This window comes from Mustela nigripes, chromosome 15 (assembly GCF_022355385.1).
Source record: "Mustela nigripes isolate SB6536 chromosome 15, MUSNIG.SB6536, whole genome shotgun sequence".
Lineage (NCBI taxonomy): Eukaryota > Metazoa > Chordata > Mammalia > Carnivora > Mustelidae > Mustela > Mustela nigripes.
The window spans coordinates 72,694,558-72,718,918 of NC_081571.1; the positions used below are offsets into that span (position 1 = coordinate 72,694,558).

Consider the following 24,361-nt stretch of genomic DNA (forward strand, 5'->3'; position numbering starts at 1 on the left):
CTCATTTTGTCCGGAATTGGCCTCTGGGTGTGTTTTCGGGGTTTTCTCTACCAGAGAATGCCAACTTTGTAGGCACCTCTAAAAAGAGTGCCTCACCTGTCTGTTCTTCCCTTGGAAGTATAAACAAAGAAGTTTTTTGTCATTTGTCTGAAATCCATGTCAACTTGCCTTTCCGGGGAGGGTGTGTGTGTGTGGGGGGGTGGTCCACCATGTGTTTTCTTCCTCTCCCCACCCACCCTTTCTTGGGAAGCCCCCTGTGGGTTGCAAGGACTCTCTGGGTCCACGGAAACTGGAAGCCCAGTATGAGCCCGGAAGCCCTAGAGAGCAGACAGGCAGTGGCCCACACGTGCTGCTGGAGGGCCTGCATCGTCGGCATCCACACGCAGAGAGAACCTTCTGGAGGCCGACCCTGTGCACTCGGGAGGGCCTGCGCATGGGCGGTGTTTTGTTTGAGCAGCAAGGACCGGCAGCGTTTCCTTGGAGGTCCCTGGCAGTCCCTGGCGCTGCTGCAAGCTTCCCGCGTGTTTCTAAGGTAGCCTCTGACCCCGCCCTCCCTCTCTCGCCCCGCCCCGCGCAGGCGCAGCCGAGTGCCAGCCTGCCGCCGCGAGAAGGCGCGGAGCCCGCCGGCGGCCCGCAGGGAGAGGAGCCCAGCGCCCCGGCCGAAGAGCCGCGCCGGAGCCCCGCGCTGCCCCGGAGCCCCGCGGGCGGCGGGAAGGCGGACGGAGCCGCGCGGGCGGCGGCCGACGAAGAGGAGGAGGTCGTTAAGGATAGGACCCAGCAGAGTAAAGCTCAGCCCCCGCAGCCGAGCACAGGTCCAGCATCCAGGGCTGCCCGCGGCAGCAGCACTTCCATTCCTTTCATTGACTGCAGTGACGTAGATAGCGAGTCCGACCTGCTCAGGGAGCAAGCGTCCCAGTCCCAAACAAATGACAACTATGAGGGTGATTTGACCAGTGGGGTTTACCTGCTCTCCAGGGAGGAGAGGCGGACCGAGGCTAGGCCCAGGGCTTCCCCTCCCTCCGTGAAGTCCTCCCGGCCTCCTTCCAGAGAGTTCCTCGATGATGATTCCGCAGACCTCACCTTTGACATGAGCGGGAGCCCCCGACTCCCACGACACAGCTCCCTGATAGATGAGCTGTTCAGGGGCTCGGACGGTCGCAGTAGCCCAGCCACCCCTGTGTCCCCCGCTAGCAGACAGTCGAGTCCGAATCTGACTTGGGACCGGACTGGGTCTCAGGGCTATGTCTCCGAAAACGGGCATGACCCGAGCCGGGACAGGACGGGAGAGGATGCTCTCCCAAGCCAGGGCCCTCTTTCCGAGAGCTCGTCCCCCGTCCTGCAGAGGCCATACTTACGGGATCTTCCCAGTAGATACAACAAGTCAGAGACCGACCCGCTCATCCTTAGCCAGGTGGCGACAACCCCACAGGCACTGGATGGGCTTGATGGCCGCGAAAAGGGAGGACGGGCCAGCCTGGCCGCGTCGGGAGGCAGAATGCTGGCTAATGGTGCGCCTTTCGTGGGTCCGACCTCAAAGACGCCCGCCGTGCGGTCAGCGTGTGCCGGCGGCCTGGCGGGCCCCAGGGCGCCCCTGCACGTGACCGAGGGCTCCACCAGCAGCGGGACTGAATCCAGTGATTCAGACTCTGAGATGGGGACCCCTTTGAGGCAGCCACTCACGTTTGGCAACCCAGCGGTGCTGGGCTCCCCTTGCATGCGGAGAAGTCCGAAGCAGGGGGGCGGCCTGCGTGTGAGTGAGGAGGCCGAGGAGGCCGAGTAGGAGGGCCGGGCTTCAAGAGTCGGGAACCTGGAGTCCTGAGTCCAGGGTTCCAGTGGAGATGATCTGTCCTAGGGACTCATTAATCTTTAATCAATGTTTGTTTGGAGGAAGTTTTGGACAGCCATGTTTGGATAGGGTATGCCTAACTCTAAAATCTTGAAGAAAAAGGAAAGTTGGCATAGTGGGCTTGCTTTCCAAAAAAAAAAAAAAAAAAAATAGTGGACAAGATAAATAGTAAGACATGATGACAAGTTACCGGGAGCTTGTTTATCTTTCTGGTTGAAGGCAAGGAAGAAATTCTTTCTTATGAATCTGATCATGGGTATAGGGTGTTTATTTATGTGGAAATCTTCTGTGTGTATTGAGTTTGTGTGCAGATCACGCTCCTTTCGATTGAATGTTCAGACTGAACTATCATAGCGATCCCAGGGAAGGTGTAGGTTTTACTTTTTCCCCCCTCTTTAAGAGGAGGTGCTGTTTTTTGGAGCTTTTTGGAGCCTCAGTAGGTGAGGGAATTGACATAATTCAAGCCCGTTTGTAAGTTGATGGCTGGCTAAGATTTAAGTGTGGGTGAAATCCCCGTCAAGAATAATGAACATTTTAATAGGGAGAATAGTCTTTTCTCTCCAGACTTCCTCTGAATTGATGTAAAGGATGTCGGTGGAACTAATTTTAAGGGTCTGCTGGTTTGGCTGCGATTCGCTTCAGTTGGTCAAATTGTTAGTCATGTTTTAAGAAGCTACAACTGGCTGTCAGAATTTCAAATTGAAACATAGAAATGCAGTTGAGGGGCGATGCAGGGGAAAATCAGACCTTGCAGGAGGCACTAAAGGCCTGACTTTGACTCCTGTGCAGCAGAGAGAGGACCGTTTTCCAGTATTGCTGCCTCTTGGCTGGTTATTACGTACATTCTTAACGTTCACACTTGGGTGAACAGGGTCTTCTCTTGGAAACAGTGACTTCTAGAAGTTTCCATGTGCAGGAAAAGAAGTGTATGTAGTGAGAGGTTTGATTTCTTCTTAAATCTTGCCCACTTCTGCCAGTGCCTTTCACTCAGCATTCCTGCATCTTAGATCAAAGAACCTGGTTTTATCATGCTTGTTTCTCGGCCCCAGCTGCACAAGGGAATCACCTGGGACATTTTAAAAATCAGTGATGCCTGGGCCCTAACCCTAGACATTTTTATCTAATTGGTCTGGGGTGCCCTTTGGGTTCCGCAGATGGTTCTGCTGGGCAGTCTGGGTCATTCCTCAGCCTGACACAGTTGCCTTCTAGAATCTAGTGGACTATGTTGAAGCTGACAGGTAAATTTCTGGCTTGCTTGCAAAGTAAGGAAAGCATCATCAATGAAATACTTTCATTAATTAATGCCTGTTACTTGGTACTTTGCAGTCTTTAGTACTTTTTCAAAAAAAAAATGAGTTGTAGAATCAAATTTTTAGATCCTAACTACCAGATAATTGAAAAGAGTTTTAACAGTGATACATCCTTGGCATGCCACCATGCCCACTGCCTTACTAAGCTCCTGCATGTGGCATGATGACAAGGGCAGGGCTCCACGTACTTAGGAAGCAGGGAAGAATTTGGCAGCCATATGTGACAAATAGACAGATCGACTGACCTTGTGGCTCCCAACTGATTATCTGTCCACACGAATGTTGACAAGTTGGTTTTGAAGATGCCGAAAACGTAATCCACTTTTATACAAACTTTTTTTTATTGTCTTATTTTCCTAATCATTTGATTCAGTGCATGATTGATGAATCAAACTGATTATTGGATGGTTTGAAAGATGTTCATTGAAGTAGTCTATTGATGTCTTGCTTTAGATCTCTATATTTAACGGAGTCATGGAACTTTAGAACTAGAAGGGACCTTAGAGATTGTCTAGGGGAAACCTTCATTTTGTGGATGACAAACCTTGACCTGCTGAAGTCGAGACATGTCAGCTAGTCATACAACCACTGCCTGATGAAGCTGAACTGGAACTGTGGCCCGTAGCCCTTCAGCTCTGGTCTGTGTGACCTCTTGGTGCAATAGGACCTTTTTGATTTAGTACTTTAATTTTGGAGAATCTTGTTCAGATTAATAATTAAAATTAGATGTGGAGACCAGGGATCATGGAGACCTGACTTAAGACAGTTACAGTCCATAATGCGTAGAAAGCACTGCTCTTTCTGTTGTGGAGTTTTTGCACTTATAATGTGTTCTTGCATATTCTGTTCTGGACTTAGAAAAAGATGTCGATCTGCTGTATAAAAATGCAGTCCAATGTGAGTTAAGCAGAGTCCCATTTGGAATCCTGTGGTTTATTTGTGAAGGTGATTTGTTCAAATGACTTTTCTTTTTACCTCTGATTACACTGCAGTCTGCTGATGGAAGTATGAATGAGCAGTGGGTATTAACCTTCCCAGCATACAGTGCGAATCAGCAAATGTAAACCTCCAAAGCAAAACATGCTCCAGTAATTATTTTGTTTTGCTTTTTGCTTAAAGGAGTGATTTTTTGTCTGTTTGTTTTTATGTGAAATGTTTTAAAAACAGCTGATCAATGGTAGTGTACTCAGTTTTGTGTTGACGGACGTTCCCTTTTTAGGGTAGCTCATCAAGTTTTCCTCTGGTTGGGTTCGTACCAGCCAAGCGACTCAATTTCTGCTTCTGGGCCAGTATTTATGAAAGCAGCAGTCCTGATGTGATTAATGGTGCTTAACAGAGAAGGGGTATGGTTTGTTCAAAAGCCACATAGCCTAAAGTGCTGAAAATATCCACTAATTGCCTCTGGGAGAGCTTGCTCTGCACAAATAAAGATTTTAAGCATGGGTTAGGGAGTACTTCTAAGCATTCTTGGAGCCCGGCAGAGCCAGCTCGCACAGGAGATGTGGTCTTTCTCCGTGCAGAGGTCAGGGAAAGCTGACAGCCTCTCACCTTCTACCTTTTGGGCGCCTCTGGTTCCCCAGGTCTTAACATGGCCTCCAGAGCCACACGGTGTGGCAGGGAAGGACACGTGTGTCACAGAGTTGAACCAAGGATGCAGCAAAGACCAGCAATGGGGTTGGGTGTGGACAGGTGACCTGTGGATTCATTCTAGTTTCCAGAGGGTTTCCCAAGACCCGTCTGTCTGTTTTTCTAAGACAACAGCTAGTGCAGAGGACTCCTGAATCAGTAAGGAGCCCAGGATTTAGGTAATAGCTGCTCCATGAAATAGGAAACCTTAAGGCCTCAGATAGAATACAAACCATCTATAGAAACTCACCTTCCAGCCACCAGGCCCCACCAGGGCCCCCCTGAATCCCTATCTTTGTGAGATGGTATTTCAAAGTATGCACATTGTAGCCCCTCGCGTGGTTGATTTTTCTGTTGCTGTTTTTCAGGGCAAAATAAAATGCAAGAAATTCTTTTAGCGTGAAGAAATGCATTTAATGGGTTCCGGAACTTGAACTGCTCCAGCTCCTCTGACCGGCATCTGTATGCCGTTGACGATATTTTATTAGACAGGCATTTAATTAAAGGAATTCTGTGGGCCAGATTCTTCCCCCACATATGTGACTCATATTTGGGGATTTCTCACAGACTTAGTTCCCAGTTGTGCCACATGGCCAGCACTTGAAATGTGAATGATTTTTATTTTATTCTCAAGAACTTCTTTGAAGATTTCAAACCCAGCAATGCTTTAAAAAAAAAAAAAAAAGAAAAAAGAAAAAAGCCAGGCCTGCAAAACTAAAATACAGCCTGAGCCTCTTGAAATTTGCAGCACGTATGCAAAATCTAGCCTGTCCTCAGTTGAATCAGAAACTCAGCTTGCATCCTAGCCTTGGAAGCCCTTTGACTGTGCTGCGAAGCAGTATCTAAAAGAAGGAAAAATTAATGAGATTAAACTATCCTTTAAAATTCTGTTAAAACTTGCGCATATGCATACAGCATCCTTTTTCGTATCTGTAATTGGTGTTCACCTCCAATCCATCAACTTTTTCCACTTAAAATGTTACTCCGTATTCAGCACAGAATGAGTTTGGTACAGTTGCCATCATTAGTCAGTGATTGGCCCAGCCTTAAATTAAGAAACTTGGGGGCCCTTTTCATCACTGGGCTTATTTTGAATTGATTTTGTTTTAATCACTCTTCATCTCGGCAAGCATTTAAAGAGACCTCAGAATTGCATTCCTAAGAAAGGCTCTGTTTTCTGGATCTTCTCTCTCTCGGAGGCCATAAGCCTTCCTTCTCTGATAGGCGCGGAGTCACTCTAAAGCTGGTGGGCCTTCCTCTGGTTTCATGGGATGAGTCTGTTGCTGCAGATTTTATAAATCAAGCTGCAGCGGAATCTTTCTCTGCCATTGCTGCCATAGGGAGTAAGTCTCTGTTGAACCTGAAAGGAGGGACTGTTGCAGAATAATCCACCACTGGTGGCTGTCTGATGAGTTTCACACTCAGCCACGTTCGCCACCTCCGTGAGAGCACATGGGAGCAGAAGTGCTCGTTATGAACTCCGAGAGCAGTAAGTGATGAACAAACGAGGCTCTGGTGACTGAGACGATTTACTGGCGCTGCTGCTTTTTCTTTGTTAGTTTCATTCCGTCTGTTTCAGTCAAGTTGAGTGAAATAGTGCAGGAGAATGGGCTCCCTGGTGTACGCTCGTGCATACCTCTAATACCACTCGCTGGTTTTTAAAAGGAAGCCACTGACTTTTAGATCAAAATAAGCATGCCACTTTAATAAGAAGCTGTTCTCTTCTTATTTAAAAAAACAAACAAACAAACAAACAAACAAACCCAACTCCACGATTTGGCATTATGTTGTCAGGACCTGGTTGCCTCTTGCTTAGAGCCATCATTGAAAAGGACTACTTACTGTTTCCTCAAATAACCTAGAGATTTCCAAGTAATTCTGCTACAAACAGGAGTTGCAGATGCTCATTTGTATGCCATTTTATATGTTTGGGAGGAGGTGGGTGGAGTCTTGTTTTGTCCAAAAAAAAAAAAAGGGAGGAAACAGTACATCATTCCAAGAAATGTAAATGACACTTCTAGCACAAGGAACGTTTCTTCTCTTCCAATGAAGGCAATTCAGCATTCCCTGGAGGGACCTGGGGAAGAAGTGAGAAAATCTTTCAGAACTGAATTGACTGATTTGTCCAGAATCATGTCGGTGTAGGCTGACCTTAGCTTCGCCTGGAGACATGGGCATCTCTTCAGCCTCCGGTGTTGTTCCCAGGGGAAGGCACCTCCTCTGGGTCTTTGCATGGGTTCTAGATCAGGTTACTCTGGAATGTCTTGGAGTGGCTTCATATCTGAAAGCAGGGAGGATTAAAAGTCAGCTGTTGACACGGGACATCCGATCCACATGTGTAGCTGAGAGCAAGTTTTAGGTGAACTGCAAGGCTGGTGTCCCAGAGGCCATCACGGGAAGGGCACCGGAAGATCCGCGGGGCTTTCGGGGCAGCAGTTGCAGAATATTGAAGGGTGACGGCAGGTCGTTGCCAAACGCAGCCCAAGCCGGGGGCACGAGCGAGTACTGCGTGTGTGCGCATGCGTGCTCACTTAGTAAAAAGCATCAGACAGGGATGGACTCATTCTACTTTCAAGTAAGAGATGGAGGCGGTGATGGGCCCGGGAGTCTACAGGCAGTTTACTGCTCTCTTACAAGTTTGGGCTGTTTACTGGCTCTCAAATAGGAAACAGGAGAAGGTTCCTTTTGGAGCCCATAGTCGTGTGACTGGTGTGTCATTACCCACGGATGAACTTTCTGGCTCATGAAACTAGGCTAACAGCTCCTTTTCCCCCTGGGCCTCTAAGTTCCTTTGTGGGAAGTAGGGAATTTGTCACTCTGCCTGCAGCGATGTACAGAACGACCGAAGACAGGCCTTCTTTAGTGCAGACCACACGCCTGCTGCTCTCCCCACACGCACCTCAAGGCCCGAGGTCCAGTCCCTCATGCTCACCACCCCCTTCTACGTGGAAAGTTGCTGTGAACACCTGACTAACCCAGTCTCACAAGCTTGGCCTATATGATTAATCCAGTTCCCTTCTGTCCTTTCTGTGTGTATATTTAATACTAGAGATAAAATATTTTATTAAAAATGTCTAATATGCCAAATTTTACAATAGAAAAGGCTGGGGACTTCATTCTCATTTTTGTCATTTGTTTAATAAATTTGGGGAAACATTTTCTGTTGTTCCATTGTATGCACTGTCTGTCAGCATGTACCTATCTAGGAGGGGAAAAGCCCCCCACCCCGCCCCAGTGTTCTGTCTTTATCCTCAGAGCATGGTGTACCCTGTTTCCTGCATTGTTGAGCACTGTCTGATGTTTGTTTTTTTTTTTTACACTGCTGAATACCAATTTGTACTTGGAATACCTGTTTCCTCTAGAATTACAGTGATCCTGTTCTCTAAACAGCAAGCTTTAACACGGAGACATGCCGGAGTCCTACCCCCTATCACTGAGGGTGGGGTCTAGAAGGCAAAGGGAAGACTTCAGTTGCCTGATTTCGTCTTCTAAGGAGCCTGCACTTTGTACTGTGTGTACACTGGCAGCGGTGGGGGGGGGGGGTGGTCATCTTTGGAAGCGAGCAGGATCACTGTAGTTGGGGGAGAGGTCTCACGGAAGCAGAGCGTATCTGTGGCCACAGCCTGCACAGGGGAGCTCAGACATCTAACCAAAGGGCTGGCTTCCTGTTTTGATACGGACCAGCCAATCAGATGAGGGTAGAACACTCTCCATAGTTGATGTCTATAAGGGAATTTAGTTGGGCGCTTGTCTTGGCGGGTGCGGGGGCTGATGGGAACATAGAGGAGACCCCGCCCAGCTCAGCCCCATTGGCTCCTCATGGATAATAAGTAAACTATTAGTAATTCTGATGCATCCCCAGAATGTAGGCTGTCACAGATACTGTCTGGTTTCCTCCCCCTCTCCACGGTCTAGGAAAGCAGCATCCCTGTAAAGCATGGATTTATATCACCGGGAAGGGTGCTGGCTTCTGCGGTTAACCATGAGCTTGGGGATTCTCGGAGCATGGAAGGCCAAACTCCTGTAACCGTGTATGCACGATAATATCTCTTGTTAATCCAGACTCAAGAGGCTTTTACTTGTCCTAACAGGTATCTTGCTGTAAAAACTGTCCATTGTAACTGCTCTTTCCCACTGACGGCTAAAGCTTTGTCCTAAGTACAAGATGGTATTTTTCATTGGTATGAAACACCGTGTTCCCCAACCCAAACACTGCTCCCAACACTGCTGCCACCACCACCACCACCATGTGTGAACAAAGAGAAATTCTCCTTTCTCTTTTCTCCGTAAGTGAGAGCACACTAGAACATTCTCTGTCATTGCTCCATTCCTAGGCATGTCTCTGTTTCTCTGCACGTTGCACTGTGGTTGCTTTTCTGAGTTGCTGGGTGATGAACATTGAAGCTGATTCTTAGCTGCTTATGAAACTTTGTTTAAAGGACCTTGGTCTGAGAATAAGAGGCACATACACGCATTACCCTCAACACCCTCCATTATCAAGAAAAGGACAGCACAACCAGGATTGCTAATTCTGTGAACTAGTTTTTCTCGTGACACCTTATAATTTTTTTTTTTTTTTACACCTTACAATTTTAACAAAGCATTGTCAGCTTTTTTCACATATTCCATTGGAGTGGACACCCAGCTGAGTTATCACACGAGTGAGCCCTGTCCATTTGGGATATTACCCTTTTTCAGCCCAATACTGACCTTTTTTGATAACAATTCAAATACAGGTGCTCTCCAGAAAGAGTTCATACGTATTCTTTTTTTAGAAGGAGATGATGGATTTAAAAAGAGCCTTTTCAAAGATCCATGAAAACCTACATCTGTAATGAATTTCCTACATGTGCCTTTGGAACATATTCTGGGTATGTAGAGATAAAATCTCTTGTTTTAGAACCAAATGCCAGGAGACAAATCATGATAGTTGAGTGGAATCTAGAGGCTTGCCCAGGTAACTTTGGGGGGAACGCTGAATAATCAGCATCCTGTTCTAATTGTACTTACTAAAATTTTGAAAAGAGGAATTGAGAAAGCAATCAGTATTCTCAAATATTCGAGTATCTATCAGACCTGCTCTGGGTTACTATTTTTAAAATGATTACCAGGTTTTCTAAACACTTAAGAGGAAAAACAACTTAGCTAATTAAAACTAAGATGGCCAATTTAAAATAGAGGATAAGTACAACTAAGTTTTCCAAATGCCATTTTCTATGACTTGGAAAATAGAGTGGAAATTCTCTTTTTCCAGACATGTGTGAGTCTCTTCTTAAGCCTTAATACAATCAGAGGAGGTTACTATGCAGCTGTGCCCAATCCCAAAAAGTGGGAGATGAGCATTGAGTTTGGCTCCATGGTCATAAACCATGTTCCCACTGTTGATGTACCTCTGAAAAGGGGCTGGTCCAGAGATACTTTAGTTGGGGTGATACTGCAGAGCTTCCCCAGAAAAGCCAGGAACGAATAAGGATGAATGTATTTTACATTAAAAAGATAGAGAAGCTATGTCAGTTTCTCAGCTAGGTGAAAAATTGAATCCCTAAATATAGCCATGCTAATTTGGAGTTCCATAATTGTTTGTGCCACGAGAATGTGTACATTTAAAAGGATTTTTAAAAGCTGTTCCGAGAAATGCCTCTCTTGACAGCAGTATTGGTGATGGCATTTCCAGTCCATGGGGGTAGTATAAACTCAGCCCACTTGATACGGGTTAATAGCAGGGAAGGAGGGGGGCACCGTGTTGGGGTCATGAAATCATTTGGAAGAGGTGGAGGGTTGGAGAGTTATAACTGGAAACAAAATGCAGGGCAGTTTCTGGAAATGGGAAAATTAGTTTTTAGAAGAATCAGAAGCTTCTGGATTTTTGGAGTATAACTGATCTTTTTCTAATGTCTTGAAGCTTCTTTCCACCTGTTGCCTTAATATCCAGGTGCTTTCTCAAAAGATTCCCCCAAATTATTTACCTAGAGCCCATCCCTGAAAGAAATTACTTGTGTCAGTTTGTCATGGAGGGGGAAAAAAACCAAACAAACAATTAAAAAAAGTACCCAGGCATTAATGAGTTCACTGAGTAGCTGGGAACATCAGTCACAGTTTCCTCTTCTCGTCACCTGGGGCTGTGCCTTCAAAGTAGGTAACCAGCTTCATGATTTGAACAGGCTTGATAAGCTAGGTAGGTAAGGGGGCTGGTTTTCTCATACAGAGCAGCCCTGTTTGTTTGTGGAATGGACTACTTCAGTGAAAATTGGTTACATAGACCTGTAGTTCAAGTAACTGTAGCGTAGACTCTGACTTAAAGACCCAGCTCTTCCCACCTGCCCAGGGGTGGACCCTACGTGGACACCACTTTGCATACGCTCAGTCCAAAGAGCGTTTTAATTTCTCATCAAGCTGCCGGATTCTCCCGGTTGCCCTCATCAGCATGTCTGACGGATTGCTGAATGGTCAGTGAGCTGCATAGTTGGGTTTGGACCACGTCACCTATAAATTTTCCAAAAGTCTCGAGTAATTTCGCTTGCAAGGGGAGAAGACGGCTGCTCTCCGTGGAGGCAGTTGAAACGAGCAAACTTGAACTTCAGAGTTTGGACTGTCCCCTTCTTTGGACTTGTGGACAGATTTCTAGACCGGGCTGCTTGGTATTTATTGATTTATTGGTCCTGCTGTTAAATACACCCATCAACCTTCCTGTCTGGGGCCCCAGGAGTAGACACAAAGCTAGCGGGAGGAGCCGCTCCGGAAACGGAAGTGGGCAACAGTCCTTGTGTTGCCCGTGTAAAGGTGCCGGTCACCCACATCTTTGGGCTACGTGAGTGAGTGCATGTCCCCCAGCAACCTGTGGCTGACCCGGGGCTGTCCTTTCCTCAACCTAGGAATACGGGTTATGAAGTTCACTGCCATTATCCTGTTTTCTGAATCCCGTCTCTGACGTGGTCCAGTGTAGATGCTTCTAGATGGCTGTTCTCTTTGAAATGTGCCCTGCCCTCTCGGCGGGACAGACATCTCCTGGAACCCTGGTCTGTCTTCTCAACCTTTCAGTCTACTAAATTAGAAGTGTCCCCAGGGGGACTTCACCAGGGCAATAGCTTCTGACCTTTGGAGGGTAGAAGTGCCTGTGCTTGATGGGCCCCCCCACCTCCCGCATTTTCTCCCTCCCAGTGGGGCAGGTGGTTTTTGTCTGCTGCTGGATGCTGTCCAGGGCCTGATTGGTACTGTCCCAAAACCCACCCCCACCCCCTCTCCTCCTCCAAGCCAGCCTTCTCTAACTGCTTTTTATTCTTGGCTCCAACTCTCACTGATGACGTGAGTGCTTTTTCTGCTGCACATCCCTGCAAAACCGAGGCCCCGCATGCTCTCACTTAGAACTGCCTCACCTGACCTCACCACAGTGTGAGAGCTGAAGGTAAGCCCCGCCCCCATTTTGCCGGATCATGGTGGACAGATAAAAAAGCTGCTCGGATACAATGACTCACAAATGCATGAAATGTTTGGATCGCCAGACTGCCAGAATTTCTCTTTCCTATTTCCTATTTGTAGTGATGACACGTTTCCTTTTTGTGACTTTTTTTTTTTTTCTTAAAGGGAATAGCGTAGACCCTTGAAACATTTGCGGTTCTAATTGTTGTCACTATTTCTATTTGACAAGTTCCAGTACTTTCGAAATCATTGTATTCGGTTGTGCACTAGTGTCAATAAAATTGACATTTGTGAAGCAATTTCTGGCCTTTTTCTCCGGGTTTCGCTGGGTCTGGTGGAGTGTGGGGTGCACGGGTCTTTGTCTAACAGTGCTGCGTATTAAAAATGCCAGGATTTCCATGGAGGGATTTTTAAAACGCAAACTTCTTTAATCTTGCTCACATCTTCAAGTCTCGTTCTTCGGGGACTGTCGCACTGACCCATAGTCCTGTAGCGGGACATCTGCTTTTTTGCTGCTGTTCTGGGTGTGCTGGCTTTCCCTGCATGTGTTGGCAACACCCCTAGCCGGTCCAGCTGGGACGGGGCGGGGGCTGGTGGTTTTCCATGGTTGGTTCATTCCTCCTGTGATATCAAGTTCACTACCCATTCTAGGCCATCCCATCTTGTAATTTCAAAGTGGATATGGATGAATCCAGAGGGAGAGGGTAGCTTTCAAGAAAATCGGGGTATGCCCAGAAAACGGCACTTCACCTTCTCGCCGAGATCCTTGTCAGTGTGCGGAATAGCCTTGAGCTGAAACCGCATTTTGGGAAACAAGAAAGCGTTTTACATCGTCTTTCCTTAGAATGGTAACAGAGGGCACTGCAGGCTCCTTGAACTTCGTCGACCCTCGCGCTAGCCCTAGCAAACCTGTGTTAGAATTAACAAATGTGTTCGGTGGAAACACGCAGGTAGAGTGTTTTTCCGAAACGTCCCGGTTGGCTTCCATGGGTTGAGGTTTGGAGACTCACAAAATTCTGTTGGCGAAACGTTGCACGTGCACACCCTCTCCTTTGGCTGACGTTTAATGGGTAATGATACATTTTCCTATTATTTAATGTATCCTTTGCAGAGGAATCATTAATGACCTGTCACTTTTTGACTCATCAAGGGGAATTGTGATAATGTAATGACCTCCAGCTTTGCATGTGGTGCTAGTGTTTCTGTCCCAAACAGTGAGAGAGACCCGGAGTGCCATCACCAGGTATAATAAGCTTGCTTCTGTTCTTGGTAGAAGGGGAGTTAGCTGCTCATCCTTGGCTTTGCTGCGGCCCGTTGTTTCCAAGGCGTAGTCTGTCCCGGCACATCAGCTATTTAGTTTCCTTTTAGAATAGCTCTATTTTGCTAGTCCTTTCTCATGTCTCCTGGTGGTAGAGACACTGTCTTTCTGGAATAATTCGTAGCCGCTCAGGCAGTAGTAAGGAGCTGAAGATCCCGTTTGGGGATCCACTATGCTTCTACCCATTCCCCGAGCAGAGTTCTCCGCCTTATTAATCACAGAACTCTGGCTCCGCTGACTCATTCATACTACGGTATTTTTAGTCGGAAGGCAGCCGCAACTCAGAGAAAAACTAGAAAATCGTGAAGCGCATTCGATGTGCAGAATGGTAGTCAAGGTTCTAAAGATTTGATTTGGGGGAAAATGGACAGTAGCGATCCGGTCCCAGAAAGAATTACTTTTTTATTTTTTTCTCTAATACTTCTCATCCCCAAATAGGCTCCCTGACTGGTAGCCCTCACCTTTCAGAGCTGTCCATCAACTCCCAGGGAGGAGCTGTGCCCGCCAGCGTGATCTTGTCTCCCAACCTGAGCCCCGACACCAAGCAGGCCTCCCCCTTGGTCAGCCCGCTGCTGAATGACCAGGCGTGCCCGCGCACCGACGACGAGGAGGAAGGCCGGAGAAAGGTGTGGGGACCCGCGTGCACACGCGTTGCTCTATTTTTTTTTTTTTAAACTGCACTAGTATACGTAACACTTGCCATGTTAACTGCTGGTAGCATGAAGTACCTTCACAGTGTTGTGTAACTGTCCATCCCCAGAACTTTGTCATCGTTCTAGACCGAGCCTGTCCCCACTCACCAGGAAATCTCCATCCATTTCCTTCTCCCAGCCCCCAGCAGTCACCATCCTGCTTTTTGTCTTTGTGGATTCGACCGCTTCTCTGTCCTTCTGTGTCTGACGTTTCTTCCACGTGGCACAACGTCCTCGAGGGTCATCCACAGTGTAGCGTGGGACAGAGTTTCCCTTTTAAAGTTGAGTCCTATCCCATTGTGTGGGTAGAGCACAGTGTGCTTATGCACCTGTCTGTCGGGACAGGTGGGTCACTCGCTCCTTTTGGCTGTCTCCCTGCTGCTGCCAGAAACATGGGCATCCAGGGGTCCCAAGTCTCCGATGCCAGTGCTCTCGTGTGTATCCCCGGAGGTGGAATCAGGCATACTCTCGTGGAAACAGGCAAGATGGCTAGCAGCCAGGATTGCCCATGGCCAACTCACTGTAGACAGGTGCTTGCTCACCTTAGTGAAGGACTCCAGGGAACCAAGTCATGGTGGTGTCGCCAGCTGTTTTCTCGTCGTCCCCGTAGCTCAGCCACTGTGTATTTCCACGGACACTCAAGCTCCCATTTCCCATACACCGACACCACCAGACCCTGCTCCCCACAAAGGCCGCTGCGGCTTCTCTTTCTTTTCCTGGAAGACGGCATTGCTCTGATATTTTACTAATTGGTTAGAGCCTCCAATGCCCCATCTTGAATGAATAGTCCTTCACGGTGACTAACGTACTCATTGGAGGCCTTTGACTGCGGGTAAGATTCATGCGGAAGGAAACGTTCCCAGGCTTTATCCCCATCATGGGAATCCATTCTGTTCTCCTAGCTCCTCACACAGAAAGGCAAACCAGTAAGAGTTTCTTGAGCCGTGAACAGAAGATGGAAAATGAACCATGTGTCGCTTTAATCAGGACATTCTTAGAGGCTTGTGCTCAAAGATTATTATGACGTCTTGTCTCTCCTGTGGGTTTTGCAGAGATTCCCAACGGACAAGGCATACTTCATTGCTAAGGAGGTATCCACCACCGAAAGGACGTACCTGAAGGACCTTGAGGTCATCACCTCGGTATGTGTCGCATTTCCCTTAGAGCATTCAGTTGCGTAATGTATCTCAACACCCATGTAGCTTTCAGAGAGTTGCTGGATCTCATTAAATGTTGGGCTCTCTGAATTCAATTAAAAGGATTTGGTTCTGGGTTATAGAAATTAGACGGTAATAGTATATTTAATTTGGAACATGCTCTATTAAAAAATTTTACATTTGGGATTTTCAAGTGCAAAGGAAGGAAGTTCCTAACATGGAGATAATTAAAACGAAACCTTTGTCTGCCTGCCTGGCACCCAGGGCAGAGCAGTGTTCTGCCGGGCATCACATGCAGCTCCTTCTGCTTGAGGGAGACCCCAGAGGTGAACAGAAGCCTGGTTTTAGCCCTTGGTAAGAAATGGAGCCAAGTCAGCAAATCTGCCTGAAGCCCGCCTTTTGTTATTTTAATCAGTCCTATTGAGTCTAGGAAAGAAATTCAAAGCACTGCAGGTATCTAGGATCCCTGGGTTCTGGGAAAAAACTAGCCAGTGGAGGCCAGTGGGAATCGCTGGGCTTCTGTGCCTTTAGGGTGTGAATGGCCTGGGCGGGGGAGGGGTTCGCCCAAGCAGGTGCTCGAACAGGTGCTGGGCCTCGGGGAGGGGATAGAGTACCTACCTGTGTGAAGGTAGTGGCTTCTCTCCCTTGTCCTGCCTTCTTGGGGCTCAGCGTCTTCGTCTTCACAAAGGCACAGCGATCGATGTTCCTACAGGATCGAAGCAGAGGGGGTGCCGTGGTCTAAATGAGTGGGGACCCAGTGAGTTGGCCAAAATGCCAGTCCTGATTGGAAGTAGCTGCCCACTTCAGAGATTTCTCTTGACCTCAACAATCCATCGGTAACAAGTTGTGGGCGGCCCTGAGAATGAGCTAGGGGCTTCTCACCCCGTCTGATGGAAAACGGGGAAAGCAGTCAGGCCCAGGAGCCCCTCATGCTCCCGGGTGCCCCCAGATTTAGCGAGAAAGCCTTGTGTCCTCCGGGCCGCCATTCACGTGTCCGCGTGTGTCCTCTTTGTTCTAGTGGTTTCAGAGCGCGGTGAGCAAAGAGGACGCCATGCCCGAAGCCTTGAAAAGTCTCATTTTCTCGAATTTTGAACCTTTGCACAAATTTCATACAAGTTTTCTCAAGGAAACCGAACAGCGACTAGCCCTGTGGTGAGCACAATTACTTTTAACCATGACACGCGTCCCCTCTCCTGGCTCCCTCCTGTCTTCCTGTCATTCCTTGTGCGCAGCTGTCATGCCCAAAGAGAAAAGCAAGAACCTGGCTTAAGGTGAGCCAACCTCAAGATGGTTTTCAGTTCAATTCTGTGTGCATTCAGATGTCATCCTGGGTTTTTGTTCCCTTTGGCTTACAATTCTTTGGAACACGGGTTTTCTCATGAGTAAGTGAAACTTACAACATAAAGATGGTAGTTCCTTCTGGAAAACCAATGTGGGCTTTAAGGAGTAGAGGCATGTGGGGGAGGGGGGACTTTGCAGGTGTTGGCGGTAGTTCCCTGCGCTGGCCTTAGAGTCCTTTGTGAAGCATCTGTATGTCTCACACGGTTTTCAGATTTATATGACATGGTGTTAAGTGCTTAGCAAAACATAGGGCCCCATGTACCGCCCACTTGCACGTTATATCCTACTCTAGGAGTTCATCTTAAGGATGCATTTATAATGGGAGATGACATGACAAGAGATAGCCATATTAGCATTAAAAGATTGCAAATGATCTAAATGTCGATGGGCAGATTGGTTCAGAGTCACATTAAGTCTGTCCGTTTAATACCGAAGAAAACAGTAATCTGGGAGGAAGAAGAGTGTGGTGCTGGAAGTCAGGAAGCACTCCGTGTCCCGGAGGAGGCAAAGTCCAGTGTCCCCTTCCCTAAGATGGAACCTTTACAGAAAATTCTTCAGGTGTGCTTTTTGTGGTTCTTGTTTTTTAAGCCTGTTCTGTGTAGACACTCGGGGAGTTGACTGTCTACCAAACATGCATTTACAAATTCCAGAGAGAAATAGCAAGAGGCTTCTGTGTTTTTGGCAGAGGTGGCGCCGTTGTATACTGTTTCCTCACTGTAGGGGACAATTTGCTTTAAAGTGTTCTTAGGGCGTTTAGTGACCGGGAGTGTGAAGGAGCAGTGGCTGAGGTGGTCTCACCCCAGGTGATCCCAGATGATGGGATTCAAGTGGCAGCTGACCAGGTCTGAGGGGCTGCTTTCCTGTGTCGTGAAGGGAACATGCTTGGGAGTCGGGCTGTGAGTGTACTTGAAGACAACGCACACACAGATCTCGCCCTACAATAGGAGGAGGCCGGAGGCTTGACCAAGATGGCCCCAGGGAGGGGAGCACAGCCAGGACTGAGTGACGGCCTCACTGAAAATGGGGCAAGATTAGGAACCCCACTGGAGAGGTTTACTCTAGGTTGGTGGTGTGAATGTAAGAGAAAGGCCACTTGTCAAAATGAAAAAAAGCTTCTACAGGCTCTAACTTCTGATTTTACCTCCCAAAGTTTCCTTGGAAGCTTTTGGTTGCGTTCTGCCCTAGCACATTACCTCATCATTCCTACAGAGCTCGACGATGCTTTCACAGGGGAGTCGAAGAACTTAGAGCTCTGGAGAAACCAAGCCACAGTTAGTTGTGTGGCCAGTGAGATGTGTGTTGAACAGTCTTAAGTCGTCCCAGAGGCTCAGACCATCTTGAGCACCTGGCAACTTCCATCCACCTAAATGATGACAGATGACCTTGGTAATGTTGGGGAGGTCACACACAGGAAATGCCACCGGTGGGACCCTGGCAGCCCAGCATCGTGGCCTCCGCTAGTTCCTGCCACCACAGAGAAGTTAGGAATAAGTGGCATGCTCTTGGATTTATCTTTGACCTTCAGTTTTTAGTATCCAGCCCTTAACTGTGAAAGAAGAGCCAATTCTTAAAAAGCGGCTGCTATCCCATGTTTCCCAGAGGATTTCCAGTGGCGTTTCTTTCAAAGATCTGTAATGTTATTCATGTTTTACATACAAAAGACTCAAAGCTAGAGAGAGAACAGATCGTCAATACGCCGCTCAAGGGCACAGTATGTCCTTGCCACTGTGGACCCAAACCAGACTGGTGACGTTTCTCAGGAATCCGTGGAAAAGTCTGCTGTTGAGTTCAGCTAATCATTTCCTCAAGGGCGTGCTGAGGAAGACCTGCTTGGCGGGGGGTTCCGGGCAGAAAGTCTGCGTGAATGAATGTGAGAAGATAGAATAACACGGAGAGGACCCGGTGTCCATCTCTAGCTCGCAACATTGGCTACTCCTTCCAGTCACCTAGAAACTTTAACAAAAATCTCCATCCCCAGCCAGAACCCCAGACCAGTTATGTTGGAATCTCCGAGAGGTAGGACCTGAGCCCCAGCGGTTCCTGAAGCTTCACAGGTGATCCCAGTATGTCACCAAGGGCAGGAACCCTTGTCCTGAGTGTCCTAGACATAAAGAAGGCCAGAGAATGAAAAACGAAACCTTCAAGGCTCAGGGCTCCTTCAGCACACTGGGCCCAATTCTGAGTTTCACCTTTGACATTTTGAGTTTTACATTTGATAATAAGAGAATGCATTTCATTAAAAAAGAAAAAGTGTTGGAACCATGGGCATTTGTCCTAAAAGAGAGAAGATTGTAGAATGCACGTTGGCTCTCTTTCAGCTGGTCACATGGAAAATGGAGTGAGCATCATCTTCACTGTACCAGAGCAGGAAATTCAAACAGGACGTTTCCAAAGAGGCATGTCGTGTCTAAATATAGAGAAGGATTTCCTAACGCTGACGCTTAGTCGTGAGAGGCTGCCTTATGAGGCAGTGAGCTCCCCCAGCCCGGGGTTTCTTGAGCGCAGGCCGACTGTTTTTAGAAGGTATTTATCTATTAGGAGAAACCCCAAACCCGGCCAGTGCCTCAAGGTCACCTTGGGGGCCGGGGTGGGGGGTGAGTTTCAAAAAAATAGATCCCCCCGTCCTGGTGCAGCTCTGCTGAATCAGAGCATTGGAAGGAGTCCCAGAAACGTGTGTTTCTAAAGCACTGCTTGAGGGGACTGAGAAATTCCTTTTCTGGAGCCACTGGTAGGGAGTTCCTCTGACAAACTAGGATTCTCCGATTCTTTGCTTTGCGGTTTGGTTATGGCTCCTGGGAACGTGTGCACACACAGGTGCGCGAGGGGACGAGCGAGCCTGGTGTCCGAGTGTGAGTCTCTGCCCGCGGGGGGCTCTCGGTCTTGGGGGCAGGAGGCAGGCTTGGAAGAGGGGGAGGGCCAGGCCCCCTCATAGGTGAGTGGGCCATGTCCCTTGTGGGCGCCCAGGCATCGTTGGCATGTTCTGCCTCGAACGACCTCTGGGCCCTTGGTGCCTACACAGCAGAGGCAGCCCGGGAATGAATGTATTTAAGAAAAGCGGAACGCGGGGAGGTTTATTAAGGAAGGAGCTCACACTGCGGTCCTGACCGACAGTCCACGGAGAAGCAGGCGGAGATGTATATGCATGCACGGGAACCCCCGGGCTGGCTGGTATAGATGGGGACGGCTGTGTCCTGACTTGGGTCCACACTCACGGGAACACCACCAGCTGTCTCCGTCCAGCTGCCTGCGGCCGTTGCGGAGCCCCAGGCCTCGGCTGTCAGGTGTGCAGTGTGGTCTCCGGCTCGCAGGGCCATCCCTCAGACTAAAGGAGAGGGTACGTGGGAAGGGCTTCGAGTTCTACCCCATGCACGGGGACCGGGAGGGGGAGCTGATCATTTTTTTACATTAACTTTATTTTGAAATAGTTTTAGATTTCGAGAGAAGTTGCCACAAAAGAGTTTTCTGGGTTACCCTTCATGCCTGCCTTTCCGTCGACGTCAGCTGCTTCCGTCTGCCCGAGCTCAGTAACTCCCATAGCTGAGTTACCATCAGCCAAACTCCAGACTTTATTCAATGACGCTATTTTACGTTAAGATTTTATTTATTTATTTATTTATTTATTTATTTATTTATTTAACAGAGACAGAGAGCACAAGTAGAGTGAGGGGCAGAGAGTAGGGAGCCCGATGTGGGGCTCCATCCCAGGACCCTGAGATCATGACCTGACCCAAAGGCAGTCACTTAACAGACGGAGCCCCCCAGACGCCCCCCAGTGATATTGTTTTAAATGACTGTTGTAATGGGGAAAAAAGATCCCAAGTTTACCGCGCACCTAAAATTCCCCCAAATTTGGTAGTGCACTGACAGCCACCAGGCTTTTCCTGCGCAGTTCTGTGTTAGCTTGTCCCTAAGGTTCCATCAGCCATGGGAGGCCTCAGGGCAGATGAATTACCAGGACACTTTCCAGCACAAGGAGGCTGAACCCCCTTGCTCTGTAAACACACCGTATCTAAATGCTACGTTCTCCTGACGTGATGCCCCCGAGGGGAGGAATCCTGGCCAAAGCCTAGGCTACTCTGTGTCTCCAGAAACAAGGAAACCAGTTTGGTGACTTGTGAAAACATCCAGAATGCTTTTCTTTTTTCAAAGTCAGAATGTTCTACTCGGCTGTTCAAAAGCGTTCAGAGACGGCCACTCACAACCTTTGGCTTTCAGAGCAGAGTTTCCCAAATTCGAGCCCAGAAATGCCTCGCAGGCACCTAGCACACATCGGCCAACTTGATCCCCAGAGATGGATGAAGACCCGGGGAGCTGGGGTCTGGGGGACAGTCCTGCAGGGGGGCACTTGGGATAGGCTGTGGGTGCACGTGGTTCTCCAGAGGGATCAGCTGCGTGTATTAGGAGAAACTTGGAGTAGATTCCCTTGGAAGGCGTGCAGGAGTCTAGCTAGGAGGGTGGAGAGACCAGAGATTGAGATGTCACAGAGCAGGCAAGTGGGCCTTGTGGGACCAAAGGTGAAAGGAAGGGAGAGGCCCCCTGGGAGGGATCCTGGCTCCCTGGGAGGATGCTCATGAATTTAAGAAATGGAAAGAAGAAAGGAAGGTGAGTTAGCTTTGGGGCACAGCAGTTCTGACGGGTCAACAGTGAAGTCCTACCAGCAGTTGGGAACGCAGGTCTCGGGCTTGGGAAGGAAATCGGGTGCAGGTCTGGATCGGGAAATTATCCACAAGAAGAATTCCATCTTGTAAGGAAGAATGGTGAGACAGAGGAGAGCCAGGGACAGGACTGTAATAAACAGCCCGTCTCTGGCAGCCTTCCATAAATGTGCCGCTTATGGCTGAGCCAGAGCCAGTGAAGGAACATAAAGAAGCCACCAGAGATTGGGGGGTCCCAGAGGAGAGCGTGTCTGGAGAGTGGCCGGGCGCACCAAGTGCGTTGCAGTAAGGGCAGGAGCAGGCTTGGACCCTAGGGAGTCGAGAGACAAGGAGGGGGTCCATTCAGAGCAGAAAGGAAGCCTCTCTGTCGGGTGGGGACCCTCCTGCAGACAGTGATCCACACGTGGAGCCGTGTTGTCTCACGAGGACGCTCCAGTGGCAGAAACGGAGTGGGGGTGACCAGGGGAGGGTCAGAGAATGGTTTAGAGCAATACCTTCCTCCAGAGTGGCACATCTTCACCGTGGCGTCCCGGTGGACAGTCAACAAACAAAAACAAATAAAAACTCATCATCCCAGCTCTTGGAAGCTGGGTATCGTTAAAAGAAGAGCCTAGGAATTCTTCAAGAAATTAAATACAGCATTACCACGTGACCCTGCAGGGCCACTCCTAGGCGGGTATTTGAAAGACTTGAGAGCACCCAGACCCCTCCTTCTGCCGCCACGTTCACAGCCTCATTATCACAGTGGCCAAAAGCTGCAGGAGCAGCCCAGGGCCCGCTGACAGGTGTGTGGCTAAACAGAATGTGGTACGTCGTCCAATGGGATATTGTCCTTAAAAAGGAAGGATGTTCGGACACTTGCTGCAGCACCGGGGACACGTAAAGACCGGCTAAGCGAGACACCAGCCGGACCAGACCCTGTATGATGCCACTTAGGAGAGACCCGGAGGAATCAGATGTCTAGAGACGAAGATAAGAGGGTGGTTACTGAGGTCCGGGGTGAGGGCAGCAGGCGCCTGCGTTTCACCGCGGAGCCGGAGTTCCCGCTGACCGCGATGAAACGTGGGGGTGGACGGCACTTGCCCAGCGCGGGGGACGTCCTTAGAGCCACCAAACCGCTAGTACACCTAGGAAATGGTGAAGACGGCAAACTGCCTGCGTGAACCTTTTTTTTTTTTTTTTAAGATTTTATTTATTTATTTGACAGACGGAGATCACAAGTAGGCAGAGAAGCAGACAGAGAGAGAGAGGAGGAAGCAGGCTCCCTGCTGAGCAGAGAGCCCGATACGGGGCTCGATCCCAGAACACTGGGATCATGACCTGAGCCAAAAGCAGAGGCTTGAACCCACTGAGTCACCCAGGTGCCCCATGTATGTACCTTTTACCGCCAGATTTTTAAAAAGAGAAAAAAAAAAATCCTAAGTCGTCCAGTGCAGGCTAGGAGTAGAAGCTTCGAAACAGTGTCTTGGCCACGAGGGATGGAGCCCGTATTGTCACCCTGTGGGCTGCCCTGGCGCATCCCTGAGTCACGCAGTTTGAACCAGGCAGCGGCAGGTGAGCACAGGAAGTGGGTGTGGGTGCCGCTTGGGTTACCTTCGATCTGAGCCTGAGCCCGAGCATCCGCAGCCGGCTGCAGGGGGCTAAACTGCCCGGAGGATGTCCCTTTAGAGCCGAGATCGTGGGGCGCCTGGGTGGCTCTGCCAGCTGGGCGTGTGCCTTCGGCTTAGGTCGTGATTCCAGGGTCCCAGGATCGAGTCCCACATCGGACTCCCTGCTCAGCGGGGAGTCTGCTTCTCCCTCTCCCTCTGCCTGCTGCTTCTCTCTGCTTATGCTCACCCTATCTCTCTCTCCGACAAATAGCATTTTTATTAAAATAAAGCTGAAATCGTATTTGAGCCGAATGCTGAGTGCTTCCACATTGAGAACGCAGCCAAGGGCACGGTGCGGTCTCCACCTTTCCAGCTGCCTTTCCAGCACCTTCCTCATTCCTGGAGGCTCTTCCGTCTCCCAGTATTGCTTCCCTGCATTGCCCCACTGCTCTGTGTGGTCCGCGGGGCTTGATCCTCAACCCCTGGGAAGTGACAGCAGACTTCTCAGCTTTGTAACTGTCCCAGAAGGGGTGAGGTGGGCGATCGTGCCAGCCGGTCAGACGCCACACTCTTCCCATGGCGGGGGGGACACCTGCTGTGCGTGGTACAGCGTGTCGCTTCTCCGTCCGGTGTGTGAACTTGGGACTGTGTTGGGAGATGCTCAAAAGGATGTCCAGAGGCTGGACAGCCCCTGTTCCTGAGCTCACCACACACCTGAGCTCCCTGTAAACAGGGCGGGCAGGGACACCGTCTTGCCGGGGTGGTGACGGGGCTTCCTGCCTTCCTCCCTCCGCTCCTCAGAAAGGTCGCTCTCCCTGGAGCCAGAGTGGTGTCCCCCAGTATCCTGTCCTCGGGGGCTGGATGCAGGTGTTCGAACCGGGCCTGAGCACATGCCACGTTCCGTACGTGTGTGTACACGGACGTCCCCCTCCACACCCACCCTCCTCTCCCCTGCGAGAGTCGGCCTCTCCATGCCTCATCCCTGTACTGTCAGAGGCTACTGGTCGCTGCCCGCGGAAAGGCCAGCTTCGCCCATGCAATTTTTGTTTAAGATTTTTTTTTAATTTTTTTGACAAGAGAGTGAGACAGCTAGAGAGGGAACACAAGCCGGGGGAGTGGGAGAGGGAGAAGCAGGCTTCCCACCAGGCAGGGAGCCCGACACGGCCCGACAGGGATCCCAGGACCCTGGGATCACGACCCGAGCTGAAGGCAGACACTTAACAACCGAGCCACCCCAGGCACCCCTCGCCCATGCAATTTACAGGACTCCCGAGCTTTGGTTCCCCCCAGAGTAGACCTCTGTAGGGTCTACTGTCACGTGGACATAAGGAAAGGATCTGATTTCTAGATTGTTTCCCAACATCAAAATACTTGTAAAGGTTGACTGCAGATGACGCCTATAATTATTTCA

At 49.2% G+C, this 24,361-nt stretch overlaps 1 protein-coding gene across 4 annotated transcripts in view; it reads left to right on the forward strand.

Annotated features, from left to right (window-relative positions):
• Positions 1 to 24,361, forward strand: part of FARP1 (FERM, ARH/RhoGEF and pleckstrin domain protein 1) — a 273,217-nt gene that overhangs the window by 215,307 nt on the left and 33,549 nt on the right. For 3 of the 4 annotated variants that reach the window (XM_059377548.1, XM_059377549.1, XM_059377547.1), the window contains exons 13-16: positions 578 to 812; positions 13,955 to 14,142; positions 15,261 to 15,350; positions 16,384 to 16,517. In XM_059377548.1, the coding sequence (XP_059233531.1) occupies positions 578 to 812; positions 13,955 to 14,142; positions 15,261 to 15,350; positions 16,384 to 16,517 (647 nt within the window). The remainder of the gene's footprint in view (positions 1 to 577; positions 813 to 13,954; positions 14,143 to 15,260; positions 15,351 to 16,383; positions 16,518 to 24,361) is intronic. The other variant, XM_059377546.1, reaches the window with a different exon arrangement.